General features: G+C 36.3%; 1 protein-coding gene across 1 annotated transcript in view; it reads right to left on the bottom strand.

The window, feature by feature from the left end:
• AGPAT4 (1-acylglycerol-3-phosphate O-acyltransferase 4) overlaps positions 1–12321 on the bottom strand; it is a 170646-nt gene that overhangs the window by 4337 nt on the left and 153988 nt on the right. Inside the window, exons 6-8 of the mRNA XM_051998071.1 lie at positions 11669–11771; positions 8072–8147; positions 4518–4716 (exon numbers count right to left, since the gene is read on the bottom strand). Of these exons, the coding sequence (XP_051854031.1) occupies positions 4518–4716; positions 8072–8147; positions 11669–11771 (378 nt within the window). The remainder of the gene's footprint in view (positions 1–4517; positions 4717–8071; positions 8148–11668; positions 11772–12321) is intronic.

Raw genomic sequence — 12321 nt, forward strand, 5'->3', positions numbered from 1 at the left:
TCCTCTGAGTTCAGTTCTCTGAGTCTAAAGAGAACAAGTTTAATAACCTCTTACACACAACAGCTTTTCAAATATTTACACTAAAGCTATCACATTTCCTACCAGTCCCATGATTGTTCTCATGGATTAAAAGCCCTCATTCCTTCAGCAGCAGCATCCTGAGACCCTTCACCATTTTATTCTCCCTGCTCTGGACACTCTCCAGCTTATCCTTCCTTTTAAAATGTGGCACAGAAATAGAAAGTATTCCAACTGGATCCAACCAGGGCATAATTGAGGGTGCACTTAAAATCTTCCACATTCATTACCACCTCTCAGTGAAGCCTCAAATCACATTTAGCTTTTTTGCCTGCCATAGGATTTCACAATCCATCAAAACACATAGATGTCTCTCAGAGGATTGATTATGTAAACACCTCACTTTCTGCTATGTTGTATTTGTAAAGTTTTTTTTTTTTTAAACAAAATATATAGCACTTTGTATTTGTCCCACAAAATTTAACTTTAGAAGACCCGCCTTAATAATCTACTCCAGGGCTTCTTAAGTTTTTTTCACTCATGACCCCTCTCCACTTGAGAAATGTTTACATAACTCTGGGTATAGAGGTATGTAAATCAAACTTTACTGATAATAAATCTTAATTTCATGAACTCCTCCCATTCAATTAAGATACCCATAGTTTAAGAAGCTGGGTCCACTAGCATATTTTTGGATCATTGCTTTGTCAGTCATGATCAGCGATTCCTCCAAGCTTTGTGTCATTAATAGATTTAAGCAATCTCCCAACCATGGGAGACTTCATAAGGTCATTGATAAAATAATCATTGGCACAAGGTCAAAGAAAAGGCTCTTGGGCAAGGACGCCGAGATGAAGGCATGAAGTTGCTATGAATTTAAATCAATGTGACAGAGATTTGTTAACTGCCTACTGTGTGATAAACACTGTTCTGGGTACTTAAGGAAACAATAACAAAAATAAAATACATCCAGATTCTAAGGAGATAAGTCACAGGATTTTAGAAGCCACTGAGATAGCTATACTGAAGTTTCAAAATAGAAAAAAAACTTTGATTTTTTTTCTAATAAGGAAAATCGCTATTAAGATCACCAAAAAGTTTGGATGATGCACTGTGCATCACACCTACACAAAATATTATGATTTGTTGTTTTTCTTGCCATTTAGTTATTTTTCACCCCATTTGGGATTTTTTTGGCAGAGATACTGGAGTGGTTTACCATTTCCTTCTCTAGCTCATTTTTACAGATAAGAAACTGAGGCAAACAGCTAGTAAGTGTCTAAGGCTAGGTTTTAACTCATAAAGAGGCCTTTTCCTGATTCTAGGAAGTACTTTATCTACTACCAATCTCTAAGGATTTCATCCTTTATAGATCCTTTACCATCTCTTTGGCTAAAAGCCAAATAAATTACATGTGAATTCACATGTAATTTCCCTATTAGGATAAATAAACAAATTTGGAGGCCTGGAAAGAGGAGATTGTTTATTGTTTAGAACTGCACTGATGTAGACAGTTCAGGGCATATGTCATATAGCAGAATTTGGACTATTAAAGGCCTTTAAAACCTTTCTTTAACATCTATTATTTTCTCTTTTCAACTCAAAACCTTTCTACCCACACCACTTCTTTCTCAGATAATTGCAATAGCCTTTAATCTCTTCTCTCTCGTTCATCCTCCATGCAATCACCAAGATACTATCTTTAAAAGATAAATCTGACCAAAAAAGCTTCACCACTGAAAAAGTTTTGGTGACATCCTTTTGTATTCCATGCTGCCCATTATCTTTCCAGCCTTTTTTTCCTATTATTCCTCTTACACCAACTCTTCCAGTCCAAATGGCTTGCTAGCTATTACTAACACATGATATTCCATCTTCTTCTCCTGTAATCTTTGTCCAAACCTTTATCTTCATTTCTACTTCTTAAAATTTTAGTTTGCTTCAAAAATAGCAAGTGATTTATCTGTATAAAGGTCTAAACAAGGCCTTTCCTGAACAACCCCTGCTCAGCCATTTCTCCTTCTTAAAACTACTTTGTATCATTTAGTATAGACTTATTCCCTTGTATTCCATTTTTCGTATGCCCTTTCCCCCATACAAGAATGCAAATTCTACAAGGGCAAGGAATATTTTGTCTTTGTACCTAAGACAGTAACAGATGGTTTCTAAGTAACAACAAACTCTACCATTATTACTGCTATTATACCATCACTACTATATTTCTAGTTGTTGTTCAGTTATGTCCAATATTTCACAACTCCATTTACCTTTTTGGGAGCAAAGTTATTAGAATGGCTTGCCATTTTCTTCTTCAGCTCATTTGACAGATAAGGAAACTGAGGCAAAGAGGGTTTAAGTGATTTGCTAAAGGTCAAACTGGTAATGTCTAAGGCCAGATTTAAACTAGGAAGATAAGTCTTTCTGATTCCACTGCACCCTGTGCTGCCCTGAACTCCTACTAGTGCCTTTTTAAAACAGAGGAAAAAGGTAAAAAGGCACACAACCAATTTAAAATAACAAATCAAGATGGGACTAAAACACAGAGGTTAAAATCCTGATTAGGAGATAAGCAAGGTGCCCAATTCAGGTAGCTCATTCTGGAAATCCAAATCTTATTTTCAGGGACCATTTTCTTAGCCAGCTGTTCACTTCCAAAGTCAGTTTGTTATTATCACAAATAAAAAAACTGAAGCCTAGTTCTATGGCATCCCTGTATTTTAAGATTTCTACCAATTTCTAGTGACTCAAATGAGCACCAGTGATATTGCCAGAAGGAACCTAGATGCTGTTTCTAAACATTTTAAAGGTTTGAGTAAGAAACTACTGATGATAATGATTTCTCCCAGCTACCATGGGTAGAGAATAGAGGGAAAATGACTTTGGAAGTGCCAGAAACTCTCACTTCAATCAAACTTTGGTGAACTCCCTTCTTTATAAGGAAAACTGTTTTTTTTTTTTTTTTTTTTTTTTTTTTGAGCTGTGTCTTTTATTTATTTTATCCTGAACTTACAAAAATGATCTTTAAAAAAAAATAAATAAAATAGACATTCTTTAATAAAGATCCTTTAACAAAAATGAATGAGCTTTAGAATAAACTCTCTCAGCCCTTCCAAAATCTGCCATCAAATAAAGCACTGTCTTAAGAATCATGATTCATTTTTCCTATCACACCTGTGGAATGAGTGTTAACAAGCAATTAATAGTCATTAATAAGTGACAATAGGAGGCAATTATATAGCACTTTAAGATTTGTAAACTTACAAATATTATTTCACTTTCATAAGAAACCAGTATTTATCACATCCTCATCTTTACAGATGAGGAAACTGAGGTGACTTACCTAGATTCACAGTTGATAAGTAACTGAGTCTGAATTTAAACTTAGATCTTCCTGAATTCACATCTATCACCCTATAAATAAATGCCTGACTATGGAAAGGAAGAATGGGAATATATAGTTAGGTGTGATAGTGTCTGCCAGATCCGTATGAAACTTAAGAAAAGAAAGGTAAGTGTTGTTCCCAGGAGGGTCCAGTACAAATTACACTACCCATCCAAGACTAAGAAGACTCCTCCCCACCAGAAATCCTACCTAAGTCTTATGGAGGGAAGAGGCAGTGGGTAGCAGGATGTGAAACAAGCAGAGAAAGTAACAGATTCTGCTGGAAGTCTCCCCAATTCTTAAGCTTTGCTTTTATGTGCATGAGCTTGTGTGAATTTTCATGTTGTCTCTCTTATCAGATTGCAAGCCTCTTTAGGACAGAGGCCATTTTTTGACCCTTGCAGCCCCAGCAATTAGCCTGACACATAATAGACATTCAATCAATGTTTAATGATCAACTGTTTGGTTAGGGACACCAAATAAAAGAAAGAATAAAAAGGAATCTGAATGTGGAAAATCTCCAAAGAAAAGTACAGTAATGAGAACACAACCAGGGAAACAGGTTGTTGCCACAGATGATAGGAAACTGCTCCCAGATAGAAGGGGACCTGACAGCAGGGCTGCATTTAGGTTGAGGACAAGGTAAGTGAAGCTGCTGCTCTTACTTCTGCTTCTTTATGGTCTTCCCTTCCATGAGTGCTGTATTAACAAAAGTGATAGGTCTTTCTGGGGTTCAGGAGTGAGGGCTGGAGGGGAGCTCCTTAGACCAACATTCTGGACCCTGGAATACTCCAGCCAGTTGTGACCCATGCAAACGTGGGAGACGTGAGGCAGCCAGGGCTCAAGCTTCAGCTGGAAGGGACCAGCACACAGAAGGACAAGGGGAGATTTCTGAGGGCCTAGCTTTCCATTATGCTCCTTAAAAAGCCTTCATAGTCTGGGAAATGCTGGGCGAGGTGACCACCAAGTGCTCCGGCAATTCTGACATTCTCAGCCCCAGCCCAGGTTCTTTCATCTGAAGTTCTGGGTGGGAAAAGTCTCAGACTAGATGCTAGGAGCCTGCTTGCTTCCTCGTACCCCCTCACCACCTGGATCAGACATCAGCCGCCCCACTTACCCACAAAGATGACAAGGGCAAAGCTGGCCAGTGTCAGTGACGAGCCGCTGCTGATCATGTTAACCACCAGTCGGAACAAGGGGTACAGAAGCAGCAGGGCCCAGAAAAGCCAACACAGGAGAGTCCAGGGTCGTCGAGGTGGCACAATGGGGGTGCCCGGGTAGGTGCCTGTCCTGTAGTATCCCTCCTGAAAGGCATCCTGGGAGGAAAAGCGGTACAGTGGTGAACTTACAGGGGCAGGAATCGAAAAGCGGGGTGAGAGGGAACAACAGCTGAGCTCATCAGACTAAAGGCAGTCCCAAAGTCAGGGGGGAGGTCATAACATTAAATATAAAATAATAAACATTTACATACCACTTACATAGCATATATTTATATGTGCCTGGCAGTGGGCTATGAGCTTCACAAATATCTCATTTGATCCTCACGACAACCTTGCAATATAAGTGGTTTTATTATCCCCACTTTACAGATGAGAAAATTAAAGCAGACAAGAGGTTAAGTTATTTGTCCAATGTCACATCGAAAACAGAATTTGAAATAAGGTATTCCTGACTTCAGCCCCAGAGATCTATCGAGTAGCTACAGAATAATGGCAAGATGGTTATCTTGTCATCATATCATTTTTATCTGAATGCCATCATATGATAATAATAAAAAGAAAACAATAACTAACATTTGCAAAATATTTTAGATACACTGTTTAACTCTCATGATGACCCTATTTTTAAAGGTACTATAATCTCCATTTTACAGATGATATGGAGACACAGAGAAATTACCACACAGCTATCAAATATCAGAAATAAGATTCAAACCCAGGTTTTACTCATTTCAAATCCAACATTACATCTACTATGGCACACACATGAGAGTGTTGGGAAAACATAAAATATTAAAGAAACGTAAGGTAAGAAGGCAGGCAGATAAAACTTCTGATGATGGAAAGATTCATTTAGATAGAGAAAGGGAAAAAAGGAGGGAGAAGAAGGAAGGAGAGAGAGAGGAAGACAAAGAGGGAGGGAAAAGGGGAGAGAGTCAGAGAGAGAGAGAGACATTGAGACACACACACACACACACACACACACACACACACACACACACACACACACCTTCCAGGAATTAATAGTCTCATTGCACTTTGCTCAGCCAAACTACATTCTGGAATACAAGGTTCCAAAATTTAAGATTAATACAGATAAGCTACACAGTATCCAGAGAAAGAAAACTGGGATGCTAAAGGAACTTGAGTTCAAATCTAGCCTTAGACACTTGCTATCTGTGTGACCTGGATAAGTCATTTAATTGCTACCTGCCTCAGTTTCCCCATTTGAACAATGGGGATAATATTCATACCTACCTCCTATGATAATTATGAGTATTAAATGATTTAAAATTTGTAAATCAGTTTGCACAGTGGTTCACACAGTAGATGCTTAATTAACATTTATTATTTGTCCTCCCCCATTTGAGTCAAATGAGAATAAATTAGAAGATCTGGAGATATATAGATTAAAAAGAAAGAGATCTCATTTCTGTCTTCAGGTATCTGAAAGGCTATAACATAGAAGAAAGAGTCAACTTCATTTGCTTAGTTCTAAAGGTCAGAACCAAGAGCCATGGGTAGGAGCTGCAACTTTAGACTAAATTTCAGAAAAAGGTGCATAACAATTTGAGCTTTGAGAGGTAGTGAATTCCCTCTCATTGGAGGTCTTAGAGTTTTAATACTCCCTTGTCAGATATGTTATAGTGGAATTTTTTTTTTCTTTGAGTTCAAGTTAGAATAGATGATTACTATAGAGGTCACTTCCAACTTTCAAATCCTGTGATTTCTGCACTTTAGGTCAGATTATGAATAAGGCTGTGAAGAACTCATGATTAATTAGATAGTTATCTCTGCCACAAGCTTTCTCTGAAAAGATTGAAAACTAAACTGAAGACAGTAGTCAATGTTTTTTTGGGTAACAAATCACCACACACAGGAAAATAAACTTGACTTTTTCTTATATAAAAAAGGCTTTTTTTGTATAATTTTGTATAATATAATAATAATGTGGTAAGTACCACAAAAAAAGTAAAAGTATGATTCATAGCCTACTATTGATTCAAATGAGCTAAATTAAAATCAATTAGATATGCAATATGCCCTCTTTTCTCTTTTAGATTAACTTTTGCCCTCCCTTCCCTCCCCCATATGCACATTACTTTGAGTGTGTCTGGTTACAGATGGAGGCCATAATAGGAAAACTGAATGGCTAGGGAGGACATAATTGGAATATGTAAGTGGATAAATATCATAGATAACTGACTGTCAGTGCTAGAAAGAGCATTATAACAGCTAACATTTATATAGCACTTTAAGGTTTGTGAAATGCTTGGCAAATATGATTTTCTCTTCACAAAAACCCTGGAAGGTAGGTGCTATTATTACTTCCTTTTTAGAGATGACAAAACGGAGGCAAAAAGAAGTTAACTGAATTGTCCAGGGCTACACAATTACATTTATCCTTTCTACATTGCAGGGGTTAGGAGCATGGCACTCCCTACAATCTGGAAAATCCATGTAAAAATTTTGGCTCTCATCACCAGAAATGAAATTTGAATTATAATGGTATCAAAAGATAAAATATATTGATAGTATACAAAATTATATATATGTTTTATGCTTTTCTGAGTTTCTAAGCTTTTTCTGTGCATGCTGACCTTCATGTGTTGTCTGTGGCTTCCTCATAACTCCCCCAAAATTACTACTTAACTTATTATGCTGACCTGGAATATATCAAAAGTGTGATAGGGAAAGTCACATCGCGGAAGGGATAATTGTAGTACATATCCAAGGCCAGATTTTAATTCAGGTACCTTATCTGCAAAGATCGGATTTGTCCTTTGCATTTGCTCATATTTAAATAATCTTATTAAGATTTGCAAAGCACTTTACACATATTCATTTATTTGATCCTCAGAAATATTATTACTATCCACATTTTATAGGTGAGGAAATTCAGGGTAAGGAAGACTAAATGACTTGCTAGGGATCTTACAGCTAATACAGTATCTGAAGGAAAATCTGAACTCAGGTTTTCCAGACTTGAAATCTAATATTCTGTCTGCTGTACTTCTTAGCTATGTCAGCCAGCTTTCAACTTATTCTCATACGGAATAATCAAAAACCCCTTCATTTTTTTTTACTGTGTCCCCCCCCCCCCAAAAAAAAAAAAAAAAAAGCTTATAGCTTATTATTTTCAATGCCTGGGCCAAATTTACCTTTAGCCACTGACATCAAGAATTAACTGATTAATTTGTATTTACCTTCCCCATCCTTTGATAGAAAGACTAATGAATCTTAACATGAAGGTAGTGGAAACTTTAGGACATAGGAGAAAAGGAAAACAAAAGAAACAAAAGAGTAAAGCAGGCTACAAATTGGAACATTTCAACCACTTGATACTAGTAGCACATCTAAAGCTATCTTCTGTTGCAAGGGGAAATTAATTATTTAAATGATTTATAAACCACTATGAGAGCTCAGACTACTTGCAAAATAGCCAACCAACCTTCTCTTGATAGAGCTTGTGGAGCCATCTGGAACACTCTTCTTCATCTTCTGGGACTTCTTCTAATGGAATCCTTCTGCAGAAGCAAAGAAAAAGCAGCAAAGATAAGGACAGGACAGGCTACTCAAGTGTTCAGAAAGAGCAAACCCCTTATGATAAAAGGCCACCATTTCTATGAAGTTTAAGAGGCTTCACTTCTGAGTTCTAAATTCCAACATCATTCTTTTAATTGAAAAATTTAAATCCAAAGCAAAATCCTGTAGGTACATTTGATGAAAACATGGTTGCCATCAAATTATGGAATAGACAATTTTACTGCCCTCTTGGGCCATGAAAAGGATTATAAGATTTCTAAATAAAAGCCAAAGCCAGGCTAGAGCACAAAATTTTCAATTCTAAGTCTGCCTAGGGACTTCTGTCAATAGATTAAGTGCTCCAGTCAGCCTTGATCTGCTTCCCAAAATAATATCCCATTGGATTTTATGGTTCAGAGACAAAACTGCTTGAAGCTTTTAAGTAGTTCAAATAGAACCATTTCTAAAAACAAAATAGGAAATTAAATTAATAGGAATTGGCAATTTCAGTACATGTATTTTGGGAGCGTGGGACCAAAACACAAGTGAGGGATTTTAAAGCATACTTAAAATGCTTGATACAATGACACAGATTCACATCTTTCCCCAAAGTGGGGTAAACTGTATTTCTAACTCTGCCTCCCATTCCCTACCTTTACCACCAAGTGACAAGAATCCAGAATGACTAATTCCTTTTAAAATTGATGCTTTAACTCCTCAAACATAGATCACTGCTGAGACAATATTCTGTATATCTAAATTCCTTTGAAAATCCAACTTGTATTCTTAAAGCTATCTCAGGGCTCTGCCATTTGATGGATTAGAAGACTAACCAGCCACAGAAAGACATTTCCAAGGCACACAGTGGCCTTTCACTCTAAGTTTTAGAATACACATTATAAAAGAGTGTTTAATACACTTTGCTGCCTTCTTAGAGTATATTGAATGTAACATAACTTTCTTTTGATGGTCATCACTGAGGGATCTCCTTGCCAACATCAACTGTTATACCACAAAAGGGGCTACTGTTATAATATAATAGGTGTAAAATAAATGTAAATAGTGTAACAGTATAATAAGGATTTGTCATACATTGAATGACCCTAAACTATTATGCTTTTTGTTATAGAATATTTGCGATTTGTCTGTCTTCTTAACTAAGAGCTGTCTCAACTTATTGCTGTCATTGTATCTGACTCTTAACAGTTTAGACTCTAACAGTTTTTGTATGTGTACATAAACTCACATGTAAAACATCAAATTTGTTGTTTCTGAATCAAACAAACTTACTAGAACAGTATCTTGCTAAAAGATGATTAAATAGTCCCTGAAGGCTTTTTACTTCCTAAAAGTAAGGAAATAAAGTCCCTTATTTTACTTCCCATAAACAAAACACATGAGCTTTAGTGAACTGCCTCAATAACACCTTTTTGGGGTACTAACAAGTTTGGGTTTGTTTTGTTGTAGTTTTTGATTCTCGGCTGTCAGAGATAATTAAGGTTCTAGATGTGGCTTCTAGACTTCTTGGGGTTCTTCAGTTGAGACAGATTCTTCATGGCCCCATTTTGGAGTTTTCTTGGCAAAGACACTGGAGTGGTTTGCCATTTCTTTCTTCAGCTCATTTGACAAATAAAGAAACTGAGGCAAATAGAGTTAAGTGACTTTCTTAGGATCCCATAGCTAGTAAGTGTCTGAGGACAGGTTTGAACTCAGGAAGATGTGAAGAATCTTCCTGACTCCAGACCCAGGGCTCTATCCACTGTACCACTTAGCTACATATCTGCCCAATAATAATGATGAGAGTTGACATTAATATGGCAGTTTAAAGTTTGTGAAGCATTTTATATGCATATATATATATATATAATCCCCATAACAATCCTATGATAGGAATTCACAATAATTTTTTTTGAGTGGAACCTGCTCTACTTCCCTGACTTGGGTTGGTCTGTCCCTCTTTAAGACCTAGGAGGCCCACCTCTTCTGGGGGCTCCTATATTGTTTCTAGCCTTAGTGTGGATCCCTGATTGTCTTAGGCCACCGAAGCTTAGAACTCTAGAACTCAGGTGATCTACCAGCCTTGGTCTGCTCAATACCCAGGACTACAAATACTGCTACACAGACTATGACAGGAAATGAACTGAGGTCCATAAGACCTTCAAATGTAGCCCTCCATTCACTATATAATGTTTAGAATGATGTACATATTACAGAAGTATGGTTCGGGATCCCCCAAGTAGAACCAATCTTGATTGTAAAAGGGAAATGGTGCTTCATCTCTCCACTATATTTGGAAATAATACATTGCCAGGGCTAGAATTAAGCTAAATATATGTTCCACTTGACTACAAATAGATTCTTACTTATCATATTATTTTACCTTTCTAGATTATGTTAAATCATATACTAGATTATATTTCCTTTACTAGATTATAAAATAAATTATCTATTATCTTTGAGAAGATATATGTTTTATTCTATTCAAAAGAAAATCCTAAGGGATGGGCAAAGGAAAAAGTACACATATGTAATGAATCTACTCAAGAATCAGTAAAGATTCTTGAGGTCAATACAGGCTGAAGAACATCAGGATTTCTCTGAGAATTTGCCGTCTGAATTTCTTACTCAGGTCACATTTAGAAAAAACTCAATTTATTTGAACATATTTTTGTTTATATTTACAAAGAACTAAACTGTGCTCTGCTGTATTTTAGCAACATTTTTAGGTTTTAAAACAAATAAGTAAAATGCTAAATTTCTTGGCCAATTTTTAAATTAACAGGCATTTCAGATTTTGGGGTGACTGGATAACAGTCCAGGAGAGTGCCTTCCTCATTTCCACAGTGATCAAGGAATGAAAGAATACCTTTGTTGCTAGGAATGGCTTTTAGATTTGACTCGCTAATGATAATTTTCAAGTCTTGTCAAAGACTTTTCTACTGAGTATTATGACATGTCAGAGATGTGTGGATCATTTTCAAATCCATTTACCAAAGTTCCCAAAGAAGGTGTTAACAAAATGTATGCTAATTGCTAATGCTGTAATAATTTATGATATCAGAAAGCCTGGTAGAATGGATAGAGTACTGTGGGTTTAGCAATGGGGAAATGAGATCAAATTTTCTTTCTAACAGTGACTCTCAACAAGTTACTAGACCTTATGTGCCTTAAGCAACTCCCCAGGACTTATCTTCCAAGTCAAAGATGATTTATGATCTGTTGTCACAGAGAAAGTGTTAAGAGGCCAGTGAAATCACAAAACTTGAACATATTTTCTATACACACACACACACACACACACACACACACACACACCTGCCACTCTTTAAGACTATGATTTACTATGAAACATCACACCAGTGTATTATGTCAGTAAATATTTACCCATTATTCCTAAATTTAGAAATACAAGAGAAATCAATGAAGATCTCACTAACTAGCAACAAAAAGGAGACTCCTTCTCTATTAGTAATTCTACTGTGAGCCAATATATGTGTGTTTTAGAGCAATGAAGATAACTTGCCTTACATATAAATCTGCATGATATTTCTTTCCACTTAAGACACCCAAGAGTGTTGGGTTTTCATTGTTTCTGAAATTGAGTGTAGAGTCATACACAGCAGCAACTGTGGAAAGAAAGCAGAGTTATTAACACCATATTCTTGAGTAAGCTTCAGTGCATTCATTTCAACAGTGCTTTGTCCTCAGGTACTACATCAACAATTGTTATTTTGAATTTTCTTGGTCAATAATATATAATAGACACTGATACAAAAAAAAAAAAAAACTCCCATGAATTCAAAATACACTTTCTGAGCATGGAAGTTTTAGCTATTGCAAATGAAATCACCTTTGAGCATATTTCCCCAAGTCACAGGAGGAATTGAGATAAAATGCAAGCTAGAAATACCCAAAGCAACAAACTGAAAATAAAATTTAAACATGATTTTATTATGAATAAGCTATACCAGAATGAAGGGAAACAATAGAGGAAAACCTGGCTAGTTGCTACATGAATGATACAGGGTGTCACGTAAGAAAAAATGGTAAGGGGGAATCACAATGAGAAAGAGAGAGATACTTCAATTTTGTTTTGTAGGTATAAAGAAAACTGGTAATAGAAAAAGACAATATACTCTGACTATACAGCCATTTGAGAAATAAAGTGAATAGTAA

This window comes from Antechinus flavipes, chromosome 4 (genome assembly GCF_016432865.1).
Source record: "Antechinus flavipes isolate AdamAnt ecotype Samford, QLD, Australia chromosome 4, AdamAnt_v2, whole genome shotgun sequence".
Taxonomy (NCBI): domain Eukaryota; kingdom Metazoa; phylum Chordata; class Mammalia; order Dasyuromorphia; family Dasyuridae; genus Antechinus; species Antechinus flavipes.